The sequence below is a fragment of the Ahaetulla prasina genome, chromosome 1, assembly GCF_028640845.1.
Source record: "Ahaetulla prasina isolate Xishuangbanna chromosome 1, ASM2864084v1, whole genome shotgun sequence".
Classification (NCBI taxonomy): domain Eukaryota; kingdom Metazoa; phylum Chordata; class Lepidosauria; order Squamata; family Colubridae; genus Ahaetulla; species Ahaetulla prasina.
In genome coordinates this window covers 27,120,130-27,144,063 of record NC_080539.1, presented here as the reverse complement: position 1 = coordinate 27,144,063, position 23,934 = coordinate 27,120,130, and the positions used below count along the sequence as shown (strand labels likewise).

General features: G+C 39.3%; 2 protein-coding genes across 9 annotated transcripts in view; both read left to right on the top strand.

Annotated features, from left to right (window-relative positions):
- Positions 1-152: 152 nt before the first annotated feature.
- On the top strand, positions 153-20,171 carry LOC131188892 (caspase-1-like). Of its 3 annotated transcripts, none has more exons than XM_058164536.1 (9): positions 153-504; positions 4,422-4,694; positions 6,260-6,381; positions 7,339-7,512; positions 8,363-8,597; positions 9,116-9,274; positions 10,472-10,581; positions 14,118-14,216; positions 17,798-20,171. In XM_058164536.1, the coding sequence occupies exons 1-8, from the start codon at positions 498-500 to the stop codon at positions 14,208-14,210; spliced, it is 1,173 nt and encodes a 390-aa protein (XP_058020519.1). In that variant the 5' UTR covers positions 153-497; the 3' UTR covers positions 14,211-14,216; positions 17,798-20,171. The 3 variants fall into 3 exon arrangements, with proteins under 3 accessions (XP_058020519.1, XP_058020520.1, XP_058020518.1); XM_058164535.1 differs by lacking the exon at positions 153-504 and adding an exon at positions 2,095-2,449 and having other exon boundaries at positions 17,798-20,168; XM_058164537.1 differs by lacking the exons at positions 153-504; positions 10,472-10,581; positions 14,118-14,216; positions 17,798-20,171 and adding exons at positions 2,093-2,449; positions 9,578-9,712.
- A 1,211-nt stretch (positions 20,172-21,382) lies between these two features.
- Positions 21,383-23,934, top strand: part of MTMR4 (myotubularin related protein 4) — a 64,230-nt gene continuing 61,678 nt past the window's right edge. For 4 of the 6 annotated variants that reach the window (XM_058164533.1, XM_058164530.1, XM_058164532.1 and 1 more), the window contains exon 1: positions 21,384-21,472. The gene's annotated coding sequence lies outside the window, so the exon portion shown is untranslated. Of the gene's footprint in view, positions 21,473-23,934 lie in introns of all 6 variants that reach the window. The other 2 variants (XM_058164529.1, XM_058164534.1) reach the window with 2 other exon arrangements.

The window sequence follows — 23,934 nt, the reverse complement described above, 5'->3', positions numbered from 1 at the left end:
GGAAACAAGGGAAGGAGACCACAAACATCCAGATCTGGCTGAGAGGAAGGGATTCTTCTTATGTCAGCTGACATAGAAATCGGAATTTCCTTTCCAGCAGCTTGACCGGACAAATGCTTCCAAATAAGGAATCCATTGAGCTGAACATTTCAAACACAGAAAACAGGAGATTGAATCATTTTCAAGAGTTGGAAAACGTTTTGCAACGTCCTTCCCCTCTTATATGGTGAAAATAACAAGGAAAGCAGCCGAGACCAAAAACTTCATGAAATATAACAGCCTGTTGTATCCAGTGGCTTTCCGCGAAATGATTGTGTTTCCAGGATACTCCCACGGCGGTTGGGGCCAGCTTTTTCCTCCTGTTCAATTCATGGGCGGGAAAAGGAAACAATGGGTGTGAGTTCTTTCACTTTCACAATTGCCCAAAACTGGAACTGCTGCTGTCTCTTGAGCTTTTTCCTTCCCTGCCATCGCTGCCCAGTATCAGCTGAGGGATCATGGCAGGTAAGATCATTGATACTTCTCTACCCCTCTCCCACCCTTTTTCTTCTTAAAACCTTCAATCCTGAAAGAGCGGGAATGGCCATTTTACTGTTTCCTTATCGCTCTTTTCCGCTGCATTTTTTTTACATGTATTATGGGAAGAGGCCCCTTCCTTTTTCCACCCACTCTGGATCTTGCAACGTGCAAAAAAGAACTTTATTCCTAAAGCGGGTTGCTTTGGCTGCCTTCCCGTGTACAAAGATCAGGATTTTAAATCAAGACTCTGGCAGGATCGTATATAGATAGAAAGTACCGAAGGAGAGCAACTGCAGCTGGAGGTGATTACAACTCATTGTTTTGTCTGGAAGTGAGCCTGCATGTTAGGGACTCACCAGTATACCTTTGAATAAACGGTGGTAGTGATTGCCCATTAGTGCAGAGTATTTGCAATTGGGCAAACCTTCCTCCATGATTTTGTTGGCGTCTACAACAGTGTTTCCCTAGCTTGCTGACTAGGAGATTCGGGGAGTTGAAGCTGCCAAGGTTGAGAATCTTAAAGGTGGCACGGTTCTATAGCATGCTCTAAAAATTTCAAATGTTCATTCCAACCCAAAGTCACCCAACTGCTTTTCATGCCTAAGGGAGGCTTAGGACCCACAGTCTCCTCGTTTCTAGTCCAGCACCTTCAACACTACTTACACCAAACTGGCATGGTGCAAAATCTTTGTCCGGTGAAGTGAATCCCACAATTCTTTGCATCCCTTTAGACCACAGCAAGAAGAAAGCAAAGTCCTATTCCATTTGAGGGAAGAGTGTGAACAAGTAAACGTCTTATTCAGGCACTATCACTCTTTTTTAAGGAGTACTTGATGAGTTCAGTCCCACTGAACGTATTAAAATACTAGAAATAGAATTTTTCCTGATTGCTACCTTGTTCTAAATTTGACTCAAATACTTGAAAAGTCATTGTACTTCTAACTATTTTAAAAGGCCAAAAGAGTTTGGGATCAAAAACCTATCTTACTCCACTGGAGAGGAGGAGGAGGAGGGTACAGGAAAGAATATTTTTCATTTTGATGTAGCAGTTGTGAAATAAAATGTTCCGAAAGGCTATTTGGCCCCACTGCAACAAACCTTTTAACATTTTGTAGCAGAGTACAGATTTGTTGAGCAACCAATTAAATAATCAGCTGTTAATATCCTAGCTGTTTTCTCTGTGATATGTAGTTTTATTCATTGTCTATATATATATTTTAAAAAATATTTGTTCATCACTTTGAGAGCGTATTCTTTCGTCTGAATATCTGTGGAGATTCTCAGTCATCCAGCTCACGGTTTTCCCAAAGGGAAATGGACTTTGTTTTTCTTTGAAGAGGTTTAATTTCTCATCCAAGAAACTTCTACAGTTCTGTTCTTGTTTGAAGATTTTTATGTCTACCTCTTGGCTTGCAACCTAAAAAAAGAAGAGCATAAAAGGAGTGGGGGGGGGGGGGAAACAAGGGAAGGAGACCACAAACATCCAGATCTGGCTGAGAGGAAGGGATTCTTCTTATGTCAGCTGACATAGAAATCGGAATTTCCTTTCCAGCAGCTTGACCGGACAAATGCTTCCAAATAAGGAATCCATTGAGCTGAACATTTCAAACACAGAAAACAGGAGATTGAATCATTTTCAAGAGTTGGAAAACGTTTTGCAACGTCCTTCCCCTCTTATATGGTGAAAATAACAAGGAAAGCAGCCGAGACCAAAAACTTCATGAAATATAACAGCCCGTTGTATCCAGTGGCTTTCCCACGGCGGTTGGGGCCAGCTTTTTCCTCCTGTTCAGTTCATGGGCGGGAAAAGGAAACAATGGGTGTGAGTTCTTTCACTTTCACAATTGCCCAAAACGGGAACTGCTGCTGACTCTTGAGCTTTTTCCTTCCCTGCCATCGCTGCCCAGTATCAGCTGAGGGATCATGGCAGGTAAGATCATTGATACTTCTCTACCCCTCTCCCACCCTTTTTCTTCTTCTTAAAACCTTCAATCCTGAAAGAGCGGGAATGGCCATTTTACTGTTTCCTTATCGCTCTTTTCCGCTGCATTTTTTTTACATGTATTATGGGAAGAGGGCCCCTTCCTTTTTCCACCCACTCTGGATCTTGCAACGTGCAAAAAAGAACTTTATTCCTAAAGCGGGTTGCTTTGGCTGCCTTCCCGTGTACAAAGATCAGGATTTTAAATCAAGACTCTGGCAGGATCGTATATAGATAGAAAGTACCGAAGGAGAGCAACTCATTGTTTTGTCTGGAAGTGAGCCTGCATGTTAAGGACTCACCGTATACCTTTGAATAAACGGTGGTAGTGATTGCCCATTAGTGCAGAGTATTTGCAATTGGGCAAACCTTCCTCCGTGATTTTGTTGGCGTCTACAACAGTGTTTCCCTAGCTTGCTGACTAGGAGATTCGGGGAGTTGAAGCTGCCAAGGTTGAGAATCTTAAAGGTGGCACGGCTGAGAAACACCGTTCTATAGCATGCTCTAAAAATTTCAAATGTTCATTCCAACCCAAAGCTTGGGGATTCCTAGCAGAGACAATGTAGTTTGGACTAATACATTGGACCAATGAATTGACTCAGTATAAAGTAACTTCATAAACAGATCCTACCTGTTGCTTTTCAGGGAAGAGGTTACCCTCCACAACTGATGTTCATTTACCTCACTATTCTCTCTCACTTGAGCCATGGCTTTCCACTTCGACATTAGCCAAGTCTGATTGACCATAAAGGGAAAAGATTCCTTATTTTTTTCAGGGTCTAGCAGCCAAATGCAGAGGACAACTCAAATTAAGATGGGACTAGATTTTCACTGAATATCTTTAAGGGATAAGGAACTGATACCTACATTTCTCTTCTTTCCCCCAAACTAATTTCAGTTTTCCTGGGGTCATTTATTCCTATATTTTGTCAGTAATATCTATCAAAGTATTTGGTTATGCAGTAGGGGGGGAAATGGAGCCCTTTTCATATAGCATGTTTATTGGGTTCCTGAATTAACCTTTTTTCTGTGCTTATATAAAATAAAGAATAAATTAACCAAAATATACAGCTTTTACATCCTAAACTAGGATTAAGGGGCGTGCATAAGAGCATGTAAATTAAGAGCATTGTAAATTAATGTAAATTAATGTAAATTAAGAGCATGTAAATTAAGGGGCGTGCATAAGAGCACAATAGTGCCTACCGTTCCTGTCCTATTGTTCCCTTCATTATATCAAATTAATATTATTGATGCATATTTTTTACTTATATATTTTCTTCAGTACATGTTGTTTTATCTATGACAATTGTTTGTGTATACTGTTGTGACAAAATAAAATAAAATTTTAAAAAAACTAAAAAGGCAAACTCAGATTAACACTAGACAGGCTTAGCATGTTGCACAAATCAGCTACTGGTGGGATTTAACTGTTGTAGGAACAATATCTGAGTGTGTGTGTATATATAAGGAATTGTGATTAGATCAAGAGTCCAGCATCACTTTTTTCACTTTCTGCAGAATCCTATGTTAATTTAATAATACATAAAATCCAGTCATTGGTCACACTTAACCACTTAAGGGTTCTCTGGGCAGAAAACTGAGCTAACCAATCCAGCTTCCCCAATGGGCTTTTTTTTTTGTCAGCCGTTAGCAAAAAAAAAGATAGCAAATTACTACTACTTGACTGCAGACTGCTACAACCAATTTTAAATACAGGCAGGTTGCCAATTGCCCAAACTGCAATCACATGAGTGCAGAAGTTGTTCAACAATCCTAAAAGTGAATGAAGGTGATAAGCCAATTGTTCCAAGGACATTGTAACTTTGAACTGACTAAGTCAAGCCTACCTGTATTTCAATATAGTTGTACTTAAAGTCAGAGTGATAAATTTAGAAAAATGCACTTGTTTTCCTTACAGACAAGAAGTTGGGAGAAGTGCGCGCAGAGTTTATAAAGCGTGTTAACAAATCTATCATCAGCCAACTCTTGGATGATCTGCTCTGTAAGGGAATCATGGACGATGAAGAGGTGGAAGGAGTGAATGTGAACGATAAGACACAGGACCAAGCAAGAATTTTGATTGATAATGTGAGAAAAAAGGGGCCTGACGCTAGCCGCCTCTTTATCGACTCCATCCTGGCCCGAAATACTTTCTTAGCTGAACAACTGGATCTCCAAACCTTTCCTGCTGGTACTTGTGTTCTTATAGCATATCATTAAGCTTTGGGCCAAAATTACTGGCCTCTCTCCCTAATTTTATTACGGTGGTCCATGCAAAAGCTTTGTATTGTGCCCCAAACTGTTTGGGCTGGTTAGATTTGGTGTAATAAGTTAATTTGAAAGGAAACTTTACCATAATACGATATTTCCCTGTTTTTTAGGAGCACATTCTTAAGAATGTTTCTATATACTAAGATATAAAATTTGGGTGCCTTCCAATTTTTAATTAGCTTCATTGTATCTTATAAAAACTCTCCTTTATTTTCTTTTTTGGACTAGGACAGTGACGGCGAACCTTTTGGGCTCGGCGTGTCAAAACTTCAGAAAAAGCCTAACTTGACTTTGCTGGTGCCCTCCCCATTGGACAAAGGAGAAACAATTCTTAACAAAGTGTTATTTGGAATAGCATATAAATGTAATAAAATAAATAAAAACTCACATAATGGCAAATATTTTCCTATTTGTCTTTGTCTCTCTATCTGAGGTTGCATGATGCCTGAAATCTTTGGAGAATGCTCTTGAGTGGCCTTCTCTGAAAAGAACAGGAAAGCATATCCCATTCTTGCACCCTTTTTTGAGGCTCCAGAGGCTGGGTGAGGCAGAGCCGTTTTGTACGATTTCTAGGAGGTCCAGAAGCCGTGTGAGACCATACCACATTCTTGTGTGGTGTCTGGAGACTATAGAAACTGTATGAGCATTTCCCATGCTTTTTGAAGGCTGCGGAGGCCACTTACTCTTACGCAGCTTCTGAACTCAGTGGAAATCATGTGAGTGGGTCCTACTATTACAGGGCCTCTGGAACCTCCAAAAACCATGCAAGACATTCTAACATGATTTTCAGGGACTCCAGAGTTTGCACAAGAGCAGGGCCCTCCCACTAGATCCAGAGGTAGTGCGAGAGTACATAACATTCTCATGCCACTCCTAAGAGTGTTACCAAAAATGACAGGGTGTGTCGCTTGTGACACATATCGTAGGTTCGCTATCATCATACTAGACGGTAGTATGGATCAGAAACCGGTCTGCTTTTTTTTCTCAATTGCTCACTTCAACTGAGACTGAGTTGGGCAGCCATATAAATTTTCTTAAATGAATAAATAATTTGAAGGGATAGATTGGAGGTTAGGCCACAAGAATCAGAAAAATTGGTAGGCTATCAGCTAGATTTCAAGTGAGTATCTTGTAGGCTTTGTAGGAGGAAAGGCCAAGATCTTCGCAGCTATCCTTTGCCAGCAGCTCTGTTCATGCTGCTTAATTTTCTGCAAGTTTTTTACATCTGCTATGGCAGTGGAGTCAATAAGCTGGAGGACATGCTCTTTCTGAGGGCCCAGACTTGCTAATTGGTAACTGATTTTTGTTCCTGTTGGAGCTGACAGGAAAACAAGCGTCCCTGTAATGTACTACAATTCCCAATGCCCTTCTGACAGGCTGCTAGGGGCTGTAATTTAGTAATTTAAAAGGCCCGACTTTTAATATTTAATAATTCACTGTGGTAAAAAAGCTAAATCTGGTGTTCAACTTTCTTCCCATCTCCAGTTGGCCAGCCAAAAAAAGGTAACATCTCAGAGGAAGAGGTCCAGTTACTGGAATCTAAAAATGGGATCAGGCTTTGTCCTCAGAATGTATTTCAGCAAATACAGACTAGTGAAGGCACCGAGGTGAGTTGGCAGACCTATTTAGATCTATTCAAGACTTGACTTAAACACTGCACTTTATTGCATGCAGCAACTGCTGTAAAGGTAGCCACAGATGTGAACTGAACATTCATATTTTGTAGCAGAAATGTTGAATATAGCTTAAATTCTCCTCATCTTGGCTTTTAGAAATATTACCTTGTTTTATTTCTAAAGCAAAAAAAAATGAGCTAGGAATCCTCTGTTGTTTCATATCTAACACAAATAAAACAGACAACATGAAATTAAGGGAGTTTAAATATAATGTGACCACAATACCTTCATTGGCTTTAAAGTAGACAACCAATAGAGTAGCTTGCCTTCAGAAGTTGTGGGAGCTTCATCACTGGAAGCTTTCAAGATGTAACGACTGCCATCGGTCAGAAATGGTGTAGGATCTCCTAGTTGGATTAGATGACCTACAACTCTGTCCCTTCCAACTCTGTTAATCTGTAATCTCTGCATACTTAAATACCTGGAGGTCCTGAGAGACTGAACTCATGGACTTTGTGGCTTCACAGAATTGTCATGCTCTCTGAATATTTGCTGCTGGTTACATGAAGTGGAACAAAAGGAAAGTCTTGCCTTCAAATCAAGCTTGTGGGCTTCCTCAAGTGCCTAGCCACCCACTATGGCAAACAGGAAGTTAGACTATTTTGGGTGTGTTTTAGCAATTTTATATTTATGGTTAAATGGAACAAATCTTCAGATTCAAATAATCTCTGAACACTAAATTTTGTGTAATAGCAAAACCATTGTATCTCTTAGCCTTGTTTGTAGATTTTGCAGCACCATCAAGATCATTCAAATGTTACCGAACTAGTTTCCAGGATCCCCCACCACTGGCTCGGATTGATAAGAATTGGGAGAGCCCTAAACTAGATGGATGCTTGGCATAACTATAGTTCAGGACAAGAATCACTTTTATGTTTCCCCATGCAGATCTACCCTATCAATGATCGCAAGACTCGTACGCGCCTGGCCTTAATAATCTGCAACATCAGATTTGATTACTTGAGTGATAGAAAGGGGGCTGACGTAGACTTGGAACAGATGACGCTTCTCCTAGACGATCTGGGATACAATGTGGAAACAGAGACCAATTTAAGCTCACAGGTAAAAAAAAAAAGTTAAGTTTACAGAGTAAAATTCAATTTGTTACTCAAGGAAAAAAATCTAGTGAAACCTAAAGATTCAAGGAATGGGTGTGGAAGTTTTGTTTTTGCCCTTTAATACGTGTATTAATACTAGCTGCCCATAGTTAATTGGACCTAGGCAGCTTCAAAATTGAATAAAGGATAGCAATATTGTAAACTACCTATGCAATAATATTTAGCACAGATGTAGAAAAAGTGGATGTTTTAAATTATAAACCCAGCAAGCCCTGTCTCATGGCCATGTTGATTGGAGTTGATGGGACCTCAACTCCAAACTGTAGGTTACCATGTTGTTTATATCTAATCTAGTATAAGGAAAAATGTTCCTGAATTGGTAATTGAATTTCTGTCCTGGACTACTTTTTTTAAATTTCAGCTGCCAGGATATTGCTTCTTTTTCATCTCCCATAATTGTTTCTCCAAAAAACAAAGTTGAGGAAGCTAGCTTTCCAGTGATAATATAATACTATACTGGCCAGAATGTTTGGTTTTTTCCCTTCTGGGGGGCATGATGAGGTCAGCCTTCCATTCGGGTGTGAAAATAGGACCCATCAGCATATTACAGATTTGCGATGGTCTTCACAAATCTCAGATGTGGAGATTTGCTGCACAGTCCTCCCATTCAAATCTAGAGAGAAAAAGCTAGTAATAGTTTCTGCATTGAATTTTTGCTAGCTTGAATAATAATTTAAATATAGTGCAATTGCAAGAAGGCTACCCCCATTCTTCTCAATTCTAATAATGAGTGCATAGTGAGTTAGAAACTCCATTTCCACTCCTGAGCCACCTTCCTTTTTCATTGCTTTCAGGGTATAACCACTTGCTTGAAGAATTTTGCAGCTCGGGAAGAGCACAAGACTTCAGATGGGATGTATGTGGTATTGATGTCTCATGGCTATCAGGACAATCTTTATGGAGTCCATTCAAAAGACAAACACACTGACATCTTCTCCATCAAGACTGTCTTCTCCACCTTCAACAACATAAATTGCCCAGCTTTGAGGGGAAAGCCCAAGGTGGTCATTATTCAAGCATGTCGTGGTGGTAGGTTGCTGAAGTTGAGATCTGGGGAGGAAAGAAGGCAGAAGAGTGTTTGGCAGGAACATATAGTCTCTTGCACGTAATCTAACTAGACCAAGCAACTTGTATACCTGGGTGGGGAACTATGGCCCTTTTATGACTTGTGGACTTCAGCTCCCAGAATTCCTGAGTCACCCATGCTGCTTCAGGAATTCTGGGACTTGTTCCCCACTTCTGCTCTATACCAATATCTGATCTTGGCAACTGATGTGTAGCTATTTATTGCTGATAGTATTTATCTCCATAAGACCTGTGATCTTCAGGTGTGTTGGAATAATGACTTTCCATAAATGGCAATGCAGTAGTTGGAAAAAACTAATTTTGAACCTTATCTTAAACCTTGGCAATTCACTTCATTGAAACCTGTCAGGAACCAAAGACTATGCTGTACTTTTACGATGATCATAGCCTTGTGTGAGTAACCACCATTCTATCAGAGGCTTTTGATAATGATTGTTGATTCCCCCATTTTGTTTCTTCAGACCAACGAGGGTATATGGTGGAAAATGTGGAAGACTCAGCTGCATCTACTGCTGCCTCTCTCCAGTCTGATTCACACGACATCAAGCAATTGCAAACTGATGCCGTTCAGAGAGTACATGTGGAGAGTGACTTCATCTGCCTATATTCCACCACCCCTGGTAAGAGACTGTTACAAGAAAATTGCTAAGTAGGGATCCAAAGCAGAACAGAAATGAAAAGAATTACTGCCTTAGTAATACAGTTCACAAAGCTGTCCGTCAAAGATTGGCAAGTAATCAGTTAAGAAAAGCTGATCTGGAACTCTTTGCTAAGTATCAGAAATTCACTGGCATGCTTGCTGTAAAAGGCCTAGTCATTCAGTCATTAATTTATAAAATTTTTTCCCACTTTTATTATTTTGTAACTAACTCACGGTGAAGAACATAGTAATACTCTTTCCTCCTCTTCTTTATCATCACCAGAGCAACCGTGTGAGGTAGATAGATTCGCGGATTTGACAATATATTGAACCACATCCCACCCAAAGAGATTGGGTCTGCCCAATAAATTAAGCTACCAGAAATCTGATCAGCATGAACAAAAATGAGTATGTAGTATGAACTAACCTTGTTGTATAATAACTGAACCATAAGCTATCCAGCCCACCCTGCTAAGTCCCCACAAATAATTCCCTCAACACTGTCAAACTATTTACTAAATCTGCACTACTATTAATCTTATTGTTCCCATCACCAATCTCTTTCCACTTATGACTGTGACTGTAACTTTGTTGCTGGTAATCCTTATGATTTATATTGATATTGATTGTTCCTGATTGCTTATTTGTACCCTATGATTATCATTAAGTATTGTATCGTTAAGTGTTAAATTTGTACCCTATGACCATCATTTGTGTTGTAAATGTTGTACCTTGATGAAGGTATCTTTTTTTTTATGTACACTGAGAGCATATGCACCAAGACAAATTCCTTATGTGTCCAATCACACTTGGCCAATAAAAATTCTATTCTATTCTATTCTATAGGCCTTGGGCCTGCTCCCCACTTACTCATACCTATTTGAAGGTCTCCAGACCTCATATTGGGGAAGGAGGGTAGGCCACCTGTCCCTGTGCCTCTTGGCTGCCTCTGGGAAATAGCTGCCATTTTTGGCACACCCACAATTTCTTGAAGTCATGCTGAAATGGTGTCCGCTTCTGGGAATGGAGCACTCCATTCTGCTTCCCTAATATGGTCTGCACAGCTGCACGTTACTGTCATAGGTCGAAGACTATCTGTATAGGTTTAAAGTTTGTTATGTAGAGAAGTCTGTCATAGTGAAGAATCATTATTGCTAAATCATTATTGTCTGTTTAGATCATGTATCCTGGAGACACCCTGAAACTGGATCACTCTTCATCAACCAGCTAATAGATACTATCAAGAAACATGCCTGGAATTGCAATTTGGAAGAGGTCTTCCGGAAGGTAGGTCTGCTCAAGTCTTTCTACACAAGGCTCTCATGTTTGGAATGAAGTTCTTTTGTTAAAGACCCACTTTGGAATGACATTAGGACCCATGGTGGCACAGTGATTAGAATGCTGTATTCCAGGCTAACTCTGCCCACTGCCAGGAGTTCGATCCTCACCGGGAGTTCGATCCATACTTCAGAGGTCAGTTAAATGAGGACCCCGACTGTTGGGGCCAATATGCCTATTCTGTAAAAAGCTTAGCAAGGGCTGTAAAGCATTATGAAGCGGTATATACTATAAGTCTAACTGCTATTGCTGTTAGTGGCCCTAAATCATGTATTTTTTTTAGCTCCTGTTTCTTTCTTCCTGCCATTAGTAATTAAATCTCATGTTCAAAACTTAAAGAGTCCACAACGGAATTGAAGAACATAGGCAGATTCTGCAAACTTGTATCATTTAATAATCCGGTTGCAAGAAAATTGCAGAGATTTATCATGTAGATTGTGTTTAAAGATTTGCTTTTTGTAATTCTGGTGAGGATAAAATAAAATAAAATTGGCTGATGGACAAAAATGCTTGTCCCAAAAAAAGAACAAGAGCCTTTTTTTTTTTTTTGGCATCAACTCCCTTCATTCCCCATCTTCAAAAATCTGGGGTTTCAACTCCCTTAATTCTAGCCAGCAAGCCATCCAATTGGAGGAAAGCTAACAAAGAGCTGCTATCATGGCATCAATTTTATCATTAAAACTGATCAAAATTATCCATCGTATTCTACTTCTAATAACTAAATAACTTTAGAAATCAAGCTGTACAAATAAAAAAAATCCTTTGAGAATATGATCCAAGGTACCTTAATTCTGTGGTGGTTCTGAACTGTCCTTCAAATTTTTGCATCCCTTCTTTATCTATATTCAGTTTTTGGATGATAATAGTAAACCTGGCTATATAGCTTCTCTGTCTGGTTTCCCCATTGTCCATCCCCATGAGGTTAGCAAGCTCAGGAAACAAGAATCATGTGGATTTCTGGAAAGATCATTTTTTGCTAGTGGAATAATGTAACAGAATCGTGAAAACCTTACAAAGTATTTTCCCTATACAATATATTTATATCTAGTGTGGAGTGGCATGGAATGGAATGGAATGCCGGCATCCCAGTACAGCCAGCTGCAACCGCGGCTGACTGTTGGGGGCGAATCATTGGCCCCAATGGAGAGGATGCGCAATCTGGGTGTTCTCCTGGATGGACGGTTGTCTTTTGAAGATCATTTGGCGACCGTCTTCAGGAGAGCTTTTTACCAGGTCCGCCTGGTCCGCCAGTTGCGCCCCTTTCTAGACCGGGATGCCTTATGCACGGTCACTCATGCCCTCATCACTTCTCGCCTGGACTACTGCAATGCTCTCTACATGGGGCTCCCCTTGGGGAGCACCCGGAGGCTTCAGTTGGTTCAGGATGGAGCTCTTGTGGTGATAGAGGGAGCCACTCGTGGCTCCCATATAACACCAACCCTGCGCAGGCTGCACTGGCTACCTGTGGTCTTCCGGGTGCACTTCAAGGTGTTGGTTATCACCTTTAAAGCGCTCCATGGCATAGGACCGGGATATCTTCGGGACCGCCTTCTGCTACCACATGCCTCCCACCGACTGCACGCTCCCATAGAGGGTCTCCTGAGGGTGCCGTCAGCCAAACAGTGTCGGCTGGCGACCCCCAGGGGGAGAGCCTTCTCGGTGGGGGCACCTACCCTCTGGAACGAGCTTCCCCCAGGACTTCGACAACTTCCTGACCTCCAGACTTTTCACCACGAGCTGAAAACATACCTATTCTTCCGAGCAGGACTGGCTTAATAGGGGTTTTTAATTCGTTTTAAATGTGGTTTATTTTTATATTATGTATTTTATATTTAAATTTAGGCCATATGGAATAAGTTTTTTAAATAGTTTTTATTGTAATATATTGTATTGTTTTATTTGGCTGTTCACCGCCCTGAGTCCTTCGGGAGAAGGGCGGTATAAAAATTAAATAATAATAATAATATTATTATTATTATTATTATTATTATTATTATTATTATTATTATTATTATTATTAATAGAATAGAATAGAACAGAACAGAACAGAACAGAACAGAACAGAACAGAATAGCTTTATTGGCCAAGTATGGTTAGACAGAAGGAATTTGTGTCTGGTGTATAAGCTCTCAGTGTACATGCAAAACAACAAAGTATTAATAATTGTAATAACAAAGTTTAGTCCTGTTGTTAGGTGAGACATTTTAAGTGAATATTTCCCTATTTTATGACCTTTCTTGCCACAATTGTAAAGTGAATAACTGCAGTTGGTAAGTAGGTAACATGGTTGTTAAGTGAATCTGAGTTCCCCATTGATTTTGCTTGTCAAAAGATTGCAAAAGGTGATAACGTGAGCTTAGGACACAACAACGGTCAGACCTAAATCAGTTGCCAAGCATCTGAATTTTGATCACATGATCATGGGGATGCTACAAAGGGTATAAGTGAAAAATGGCCATGAGTCACTTTTTTTAGTGCCGTTCACTGAATGGTCACTAAACAGTTATGAGTCTAAGACTATCTGTAATAATAATCACAATAATGAGGTAGTAGAACAGATGAGAAGAATAGTAATACAGCCATACTACATGATTAAATATACTTAGACATACTTAAGATGGAGTTACTCTGAGTCTGTTTCTCATGCTTCCCTCCTATTCAAAAATGTGTTTTGTAACAGACCTTAAGAACTTGCTGCTTCCTCTGTGTTTCAAGGTCTATTAAGCATTCCATCATAAGAGTCCTGTAAAACCTTTATTTTAAGCGATAAGCTTTTGTGAACTGCAACTCATTTCATCAGGTCCATGGAGTCACCTGACTGATGTGGAATTTAAATAGGTTGGGATGAGATGAGGGCAAAAGAAAGAGGGTTATGCAGATGAAGATTCCATGTCGAACACCTATCAACTAATAACTATAATACGCTATGCCATAAGATACAATCATTAGTTTTAAAAGTTGTCAATTATTCTTTCTGATTTTGCCTACTCGTATAGTATAGCCATTATTGTCATTGTACATCATATATACAATGAAATTGGTTACTGTAATCTAATCTGATTCTTCTACAACAGGGGTGTCAAACTCTATCTCATTGATTGCTGCATCAGGGTTGTGTTTGGCCAGGGGGGCATGGCCAGCTCGCACAGCCTCCCCAAGCTCTGTTTTTGCTGGCAGGGGGCTTCAGGAGGCTGCCGTGCCAAAAACGGAGCCTGGGTGGGCTGCACACGGCCCTCCTGAGCTCCATTTTCCCTTGCAGAGGCACCATGTGCTGTTTCCTGAGCGGCACCATAGGCCAGATCTAAGGATCCCATGGGCCGGATCCAGCGCACAGGCCTTGAGTTTGACACCCCTGTTCGACAATGTGTAGTTTGTAAAGTGAGCATGTATAAGCTGATAAAATATTACTAACTTTTAGATGGGGATACTTGACTTTCTTGGACATGCACTCACCAGCCTTTGTTTCTGTACCTTCCATATTACAGGTGATGGACCATTTTGCAAGCAACCCATGTCAGATGCCCTCAAAGGACAGAACCACCTTGACCAAAAAGTTCTACCTCTTCCCGGGACATTGAAGCCAGGTAAGTTTTCTTCTTGAAGCTGTAATACCAGATTTTGAGATATTTGGGGGCAGTAGAGTGAGGGACAACAGAGTCAAATGATTTTTCTTGGAGTTTTTGAGTAACTCTGAAGCCCTTTTTTGACAAATCAGGAAATCCCTTCTTCATATCTCAACATTATCATGAACCCACTGTGAGGTCTTCAGCCTCTGTGTAATATGGAGAAAAATAGTCCTTTTTAAAACCTCAGTAATAGGAAATCACAAGCCACATGCAGGCTCCCCTGCTCCCCAAGTAATGTATTTGACAAATTTCTGAAAGTGAACAGAGCATTCTTTTGCATTTTGAAAAAAAGGAAATAAAGCATGTGTGTGAAATCTTTTCATAAATTTTGCACACCTTAAGATAATCGCTCCAAATACCTGCCCCCCAAGTCAGTCCCATCTGCTTCTGTTATGACCTAGGCTCACTTAGACATAAAAGACACAATCAGTCTTAAACAACCCTATTTTATTATAAAAGCTGGGAATTACTTCATTCCCAGCTTAGTCCAAATTAATTCCAAAACAAGTCCTTCAGAAAAAGTACTTTGATCTTATCACAAACCTTTATCTTCTTTGGCACCCTGCCAAAGACTTTTCTTAACAAAGCCCCACAAGATGCCAACTAGAAACAAATGTAGCAACGTTGCTTTCCTACAAAGAGCCCAAGAGCCTTTGCTGCTCTTTTAAGCCTTATGGGAGGGGCCAATCATCTCCTGGCCTTACTCCCGAGTTGTCCTTTTTTTAGCTGCTCTTACCTTCTGGCAGACTCTTCGCATGTGTGCACTAGGAACAGGCTCTTCCTGTTTCTCTGCCTCTCTGCTGTCTGCCTCTGGAGACATCACTCCCAGATGGCCCTGGCCCCATCTCTGCCTCCAACGCAGAGTCCTCGTCTAGACCTTCCCCAGAGTCCAGGACTGGCCCATGGTCCTCTCCAGCCTCCTCACTGTCCGACTCCACTGCTAGCTCCGCAGACTGCTGGTGGACTACAACAGGTTGATGACATTGATCATTGTACACTGCATTTCCCAGACATTGGCAACAACCCCCACCCACCCACAATGTAAAAAGATCATCTGTCCCCTCTTTACAAAGTATTGAACAATTACAACTGATAGCACATATGAATCACTTCAAACAATTGCCAGGACTCTGCAAAGTATTTGTGAGACCTCTTTCACTTACATTGCTGTAAGGCAGGCAATATGCTTGATCAGTAACGTCTATGATAAGAGTCAGCTTTGAACTAGGGCAAACTGATTTTATTATAAAATGTGGGCAGAATGATTTAGAGGCTACATTCTTCACTAATCCTGCTTCAAAAGGAAACTTTTAAGGTAACATTTTGAAGTGTGATGAAATTAATGTTACTTCATATCTCCTCTATCATACAGGTCCTTGTGTTACAACTGTTATTGAGCCCCACAATTACAGTCATAGGTGGTGATGGCTATAAAGCAAGTCCCCACATGACCAGGGATGATTTTTATTACCTTGTTTGCAGTGAAATGACCGCCACAAATACCGAGGTCATTAAGCAAAGTCATTGCTCTCTATGGGGCATTTTTACCAGAAACTGTAAAAGCAAAAACATCATAAATCATAGGACAGGAAGCTGCAAACAGTTGTAAATGGGGGTTGCTTGCTGAGTGTCCAGCAACATGACCTCGGGGTGATCCAGATGTGAAATTTTGGATTTGGGTCATAAGGAGCTTTTTCAGGGTCTAAGAGACCGGACAAAAGTTGAGACTACCTGTATACCTGTATGTGGTATACTAATAGACACTGCATATCATCTATATATATACTTTAAATATTTAATATAGATAACAAATATTGATATAAGGAATTATGTATGACATAAGGACTTAGACATTCTTTTAAGTGTTTAATCAGAATGTTAAGTAGCCAAGCTGAATAATTGCAAGATAACAGGGGTGGACTTTTGTTCTGTTTTACAGTTTTTATTAGGTTATAATAAAAAATACAAAAATAAAAGGAACAAATAGTAAAACAAAAAGGAGGGAAAGGAGAAGAGAGAAGTGTAGAAAAGAAGGGGGGGGGAAAGGTGTTGACTTCCAACTCCCTCTGGTGCAGTAGAATAATGCATTAACATCAAACCTCAACTTTTTACTTTTTCATAATAATATAAACTGGCTATTTCTATAACAATTAATCTATCTAGACAGTAAAACCCCAAATCAAAGCTTCATTCTTTTCCACCTCAAGCACAAAGTCCAGAAATGGTTTCCAAGTAGAAACAAAAGTATTTATTCTTTTCTTTGATCAAAACAGTCAAATTAGCCATGTCTGCTAACTCCATCAACTTTTGCAGCCATTTGTCCATTGCGGCAATCAAAATGCCCTTCCATTTTTGTGCATAAAGCAATCTTGTTGCCAACAACACATGTAACATCAAAGTTCCACATTTTTTTCCAAGTTTTTTTCTATTGAGCCCGAAAGAAAAGTTTCTGGTTTTATCTTTATATTCACTTTAATAATTTTATGTAATACAGTAAAAGTCCTACTCCAATATTTCTTTGCTTTATCACGTACCCGCCATAAATGGTAAAAGTCCCTTTACATTTAGATTTCCAACATTCATTTGAAATACTGTTATACGTTCTGGATAACTTCTCTGGTGTTAAAATACCAGTGATACATCATCTTATAGAAATTTTCTTTTAAATTATAATTTAATGTAAATTTAAAACCTTTTGTCCACATATTCTCTCATTAGTCAAGCATCACATTATATCCAAAATTCCTTGCCCACTGAATCATACCATATTTTACATGTTCATTTTCCAAATTCAATTTCAATAAAGTTTTATAAACCTTTGCAATGATATGTTCATCAATACCACAGTAAGATTTCCAATTCATTTTTAACGAAGTCAAACGCATAACTCTTTTTATGTAATTTAAATCTTTCTTTCAATTATAAGTATGTAAATCAATGGCAGACACGACCATCTGGGTCTAACTCTTCCTTAGACTAGAGGGTGTGATCACCAAAATTAAAATATATTATTTTACCATAAGTCCACCGGTCCAGCTTCACCACCATTTCTTTGGTGTAAAAGGCTTTCTGGGAAGACACCCAAAGAGGCATCTTCCTAGAAAAACTTGTTTTGTATTTATTCCAAACTCTTGGTATGGCACGTCTAACAAAATGGTTCTTAAAATCAACATTTACTTTGACATACCACTTTGCCATCCAAACCTTAATTTATGACCTTCTAAATCAAGTGGCCTCTTGTTCCGGAGGTTCACCCACTCTTTTAGCCAAATCAAACAAGCATCAAAATAAAACCCCTTTTTCCTTAGCATCTTGCAGTAGTTTATATCCAATTCTTGGTTTTTTCCCTTGCCATGTAAACTTGAAAATATCCCTCTGCCATTGTTTGAATGGAAGTGTGGACTTTTATTATACTTTGGAGGAGCAATATTGTATAGTTTTAATGTATTGTCAGCCACTCAGAGTTATACGAGCAGCATAAGCCGTATACTGTAAATTGTTTAAATAAATAAATAGCTGCTGCTCCTTCTTTTTCTCAGATGGAGAAACTACTGGACCCAAAAGCAGATAATTTTTTCAGCTATATGGAAGAAATACGGATTGACCACACCTTGTCCTTTCTTCACCTTATTCCTCATTCTAAACTTCAATCAACCCATTTTTGGAATTTTATGTGATTTGTGTCTTTAAAATTAATGGAGTTAGCCAATATACACATATGCACATATAGAGAGAAAGACCGCACATAAAGCATGGATGAAAAGAGTATGGGAGACTGAAATTCCCATAGAAGATAGGAACTGCCTTTCCTTCCAAAGAACACCAAAGGAAAGACAAACTCCACAAGCATGAGATTTATGAAAATAGTTAATATGGCTCTGCACTACATCCTACAACATCTTGAGTCTCCAAAGACCTATGCAAGGGTCCCAAGGAGCTGCTGATTCAGTTCTACAGAGGAATTATTGAATCTGTCATTTGCACTTCTATAACTGTCTGGTTCGGTTCTGCAACCCAACAAGAAAGACACAGACTTCAGAGGATAATTAGAACTGCAGAAAAAATAATTGCTACCAACCTGCCTTCCATTGTGGACCTATATACTGCACGAATCAAGAAGAGGGCCGTGAAAATATTTACAGATCCCTCACATCCAGGACATAAACTGTTTCAACTCCTACCCTCAAAACGACGCTATAGAGCACTGCACACCAGAACAACTAGACACAAGAACAGTTTTTTCCCCGAAGGCCATCACTCTGCTAAACAAATAATTCCCTCAACACTGTCAAACTATTTACTAAATCTGCACTACTATTAATCTTCTCTTCGTTCTCATCACCAATCTCTTTCCACTTATAACTGTATGACTGTAACTTTGTTGCTGGCAATCCTTATGATTTATATTGATATAAATATATTGATATATTGACATATGATTTATATTGATATTGATATATTGATATATTGACCATCATTTGTGCTGTAAATGTTGTACCTTGATGAACGTATCTTTTCTTTTATGTACACAGAGCATATGCACCAAGACAAATTCCTTGTGTGCATTAAAATATCAACAATCACACTTGGCCAATAAAAAATTCTATTCTATTCTATTCTATTCTATTCTATAAGCCAGATCAGTTATTTACATGTAAAAAAGTCCAGTCAACCCCTTGTGCTTGTGAACTACTCAGTACAGTACAGAGCAGATACCTTCACCTCTGAAGAACTGGACAGAAGTAGTAATATAGAAATATCAGGATACAGTACCAGAAAATGAGCAACCATTTACTCATAAAATCATGTCTTGATATGTCACACTAAACTGAAATAATTAAGTCTATAGTCCTGATATGCTGCCTCAATGTGTGGGGGAGGTATTCTTGGGGAAACACCAAGAGTGTATTACCCTATTTTGGATACATTGGATACATTATGCAAAAATCTAGTTCTCTGGAGAAGGTGCTAATGCTAGGAAAGGTAGAGAAAGGAAAGAGGATAACCAGGAGCAAGTTGAATGGATTATATACAGCACATTGAGTTTGAAGAAAATCACCATGGGGAAAAAAGTTGCTAAAAGTCAACTCTTAACATGATGGCACATAACGAAATCAAATGTATAGATGCAATAGATAGTTTTGGGAGCAAAATTAGTGTTATCAAAATGAATATTACAATTTGATTGATGTACATTTTACAAATATTTTATTGATGATTTCCTTTAGGTATATTTTACACAGATGTATAAATGAATGGGAAGGAAACAAAACTGTATTTATACAATAAATGTGTAATTTAGAAAATTTCTACCCCATCCTTCAGATTCCCGAAGAGTTCCACTGTAAAGGAAACCAAATGTACAGTACACGTGATGCAAAGCAAATACACAATTTAAATTAGTGCAAGAGCAGTAAAGAACTGGAGATTCTTCTAGATAGAGATCTTTTCATGCTTTTAATTAAAATTCTATGTAGGTTGGCTGGTCTTATAACAGAAAAAGGACTGAAGGAACAGTTAAGCTGAGATGGAGCTATGAATAATCATAAGAGCAGTATATTTTTATTACATTTCTGATTTATTATATTTCTCTGGACAGATTATACAGAAAATTAAAATATCAACAAATTTTAATGTTATTATTAAGAGTAAAATATCGGGTTACAAATGGAAGATGATTGTACTAAAAAAATTCCTCAAGAGTTTCATGAAAAGTTGATTTATCAAAAATTATATTTAGTGTATTTTTAGACCTCAGAATATGTATCTGAAAGTCTGCATACCTTTTTTATGTTGAAGGTATAAAAAATTGAGAAGTATCTGATGTGATAATGTGATCATTCAGCATATATTGGGATGCTGCATGAATGTATATTACCTGATGTATGGAGAAATCGTTGAATGTTAAAGATGTTAATGTAATGTTCATTACATATCAATGGTAAACCAATGGCTATAGATAAGTATAAAATATAAAAAATTTTCTTTCTGAGTTTGCATTTTAAGTTTACATTTTTTAGTTTTAAAAAATGCTTTAAGACTTGTTTTGTTTAGAAAATGTTTTTTTAAAAAAGTAGAGTGTGTTCCTCCCTTGAGACTCAGAATACATCCACATCTCTCTACCTTTACTCCGAAGATTAAGACTGCCTATAATTTAGGCTCGTAATCTCAGCAGCGACCCTTTTCCCGTCCTTTCCCACTCACAGCGGAGGCCGCTTTACCAGGAGGAAGGGGGCGCTTTCTGTCTGCATCCGACCGAAGCTTTTCCTCCGTATCAGCCAATTATCAGGGCAGCCACTGTTAAACTTTAATTAATGCCACTTAAATGTTGCAACAGTATAATTATTATTTTACACAATCAGAGGTGACGGAAGTATAAATTTTATTAAAACAAGCATTCGGAGGTCGATACATGAAACGCCTAGCGCAGAGGTCTTCAAACTTGGCCGTTTTAAGGCTTGTGGACTTCAACTCCCAGAATTCTCCAGCCAGCTGGAGCTGGCTGAAGAATTCTGGGAGTTGAAGTCCACAAGTCTTAAAGCGGCCAAGTTTGAAGACCTCTGCGCTAACACTCACTCGCGCACCAACCCCTTTCCTTTCATGGCATACCAAAGGAATAGTCTCCAATAATTGGCCTAGACAAAGCCAAGGTCCCACCCTGTTTTTTGATTGGATTAAAACGGAGGCGTAGTAGAGGCGGGGCGATGTGATTGAACACAGGCGGTGGGGTTAAAGCTGAGAGACAGAAGTTGGTATGGAAATGTCCTAACTGCTGCAGCACTCTGGCGTGCCTCTCGTCGCAGCCAATCAACTGGAATATTTCATTTCCCTCCCTTCTTTTGACAGCACTGAGGTGAAAATGGCCGTGGGCGCCTCTTTTTTCTCTCTCAACCTGACTGGCTGGCGTGAAGGACGCGCTGTGATTTCTCATTGGCCGTCGTGGCCTGCCCCTTCCCCTCCCACTCCTTTTCTTCCTCCTTTGTCACGTTGGGGCAGAGTGATTGACGGGGGCGTTGGCCAATCCGAGCAACAGAAGCATAGACTTGTCTCCTCCAGGAGGCGCAATCTCGGTTTCTGGATTGGATCTCAGTGACGGACATTGATTGGCTGACAGCGGGCACTGTGAAGGAGTGGCTGGCTAGGCGGGTGGGCGGGAGCTGCACGAGGCGCCTGAGGTGGGAGCAGCGCCGTCAAGAGAAGGAGGAGGAGCGCAGGTGAGGAGACCCCTTTCGCGCTCGCTCAACCAGCCGCCCTCTCCCCTCTTGTCCCCTCATTCTGCGGTGGCGGCGACGGGCTTCGTGGGTGGGGCCTTCACGTCTCCGGGCCTCGCTTAGTTTTGCGGGGAAGAAAGCGAAGGCCCAGGCCGGACGCCTTTCCCTAATTGCTGTCAGTCTTAAAAGCGAGGGGAGGAGCCAGGACAAAGCTCGCCCTATTGAGGGCATATCAGGCCACACCCCCTTAAAGTTCTAACGAGTTGTCAGAGCGAGCTTTGGACATGCTCAGGAGAAGTCCGGCTCCATTGGGCCCAATTTGCCCACTTTCGTTTTCTCGAATACGAGAAAACGTAGGTCTCGCTTTCTTTTCCCTTGTCTTCGTCTCCTACCACCAGTTTCTAGTGCCCTTCCTTAAAATAAATGGGAGGAGCCTTGAGAAACCGGGCCTTCCATTGTTCAAGCCTATTAGCATAAAAGTCAAACCAGTAGTAAATTGGACCGACTTGCTTTGCTCATATTAAGGCGGACTTGAGTTTTTTTTATTTTTATTTATTTATTTATTTTGTCACAACATCATACAAAAAGATTATATAGTATATAAACATATAAACATATATATGAGTAAATGTTAGGAGGTATAAGCATATATATATATATATATATATATATATATATATATATATATATATATATATATATATATATATATATATATATATATATATATATATATATAGGAAGAAGAAAAGAAAAACAATAGGACAGGAACGGTAGGCACGTTTGTGCGCTTATGCACACCCCTTATGGTCCTCTTAGGAATGGGGTGAGGTCAATAGTAGAAAGTTTTTGGTTAAAGCTTTTAGGATTATGGGAAGAGACCACAGAGTCAGGTAAAGTATTCCAAGCACTGATGATTCTGTTGCAGAAGTCATATTTTCTGCAATCTAGATTAAAGCGGTTAACATTAAGTTTAAATCTATTGGTTGCCCTTGTATTATTGCAATTAAAGCTGAAGTAGTCTTTGACAGGAAGGACATTACAATAGATGATTCTGTGAGTTAAACTTAGGTCTTGTCGAAGGTGACGGAGTTCCAAGTTTTCTAAGCCTAGGATTTCAAGTCTGGTGGGATAAGGTATTTTGTTGTTTTCAGAGGAATGGAGAACTCTTCTTGTAAAATATTTCTGGACACGTTCAATTGTATTGATGTCAGAGATGTGGTGAGGGTTCCAAACAGGTGAGCTGTATTCTAGAATTGGTCTAGCAAATGTTTTATATGCTCTGGTTAGTAGTGTGGTGTTTTTGGAAAAGAAGCTACGCAAAATTAGGTTTACAACTCTTAGAGCTTTTTTTGCTATGTAGTTGCAGTGGGCTTTGGCACTTAGATCATTTGACATGAAAACTCCAAGGTCTTTAACGGGATGGGGGTCGTCTGTAAGGTAATGTCCATCTAGTATGTACTTAGTGTTTGGGTTCTTTTTTCCTATATGTAAGACTGAGCATTTGCTGGTTGAAATTTGGAGTTGCCAATTTTTAGACCAAGCGGTTAGATGGTCAAGGTCGTTTTGAATGTTTGTTATAGGTTGCAATAAAAAAAAAATCAAAGTGGTTACACTTTACTATTAAACATAATAGCAATGTTATGTTTATGCTACAGGTTAGTACTTCAGAATTCAGTCTTGAACATTTTTTTTTTTTGTCTAAGAAGAGAGCCCTGATTTTTTTGTAAACAAGCACTTTTACACACTGGCTTTTAAAGTGTGGATTCGTTATGTAAAAAGTATACATATAGGACCAAACGTGTGTATGATAATGTTTTTCTTTCAAAAAATAAAAAAGGTGGTGGTTGCTTTCTTTCGCTGTTTTATAGGAGGGAATGCTTTTTTTTAAAGACTGTACCTGCTGTGATATGTATATATGTTTCCTAAAAATAAAGTTGTGTCTTTTAAAGAATTTTATTTAATTCAGGCCAATCTAAATGATGCCAGTGCTAGGATTGTAAGCCAGGGTGGGCGCAAGATGTTCCTGTGCATCTTCATGGGAGAAAAATGGCAACATTATCCAGGGTGGCTTTGTGCTTTTTTAAAAAAAGGCTAATATTGCTGTGTTTAAGATGGTTAGGTACGGTGGTGTATAATAATTTGCTCTAGAATTAGTAGCCATTTAAGCCAGTTCCCCCTCCATCCATATGGAGGCAACTCCAAATTAAAGAATCCTTAACAGAAGATTGTCCAGTTTCTGCAAAGGAATGCTAATCAACTACCTTGCAGACAAGCTACTACTACCTTAGGAACTTTTTAAGATTCAAGTGGACTATATCGTTCTGTATTTGAAGAGCATTATTCCATGTCCTGTTCATTGGGCTGCAGCACAATTACAATCTGTATTATTGATTCATTTTATATTTGGAAAAATAGGATCATAATCATCCTCTGCTGTATTTTCTCTAAGATAGACATGCCTG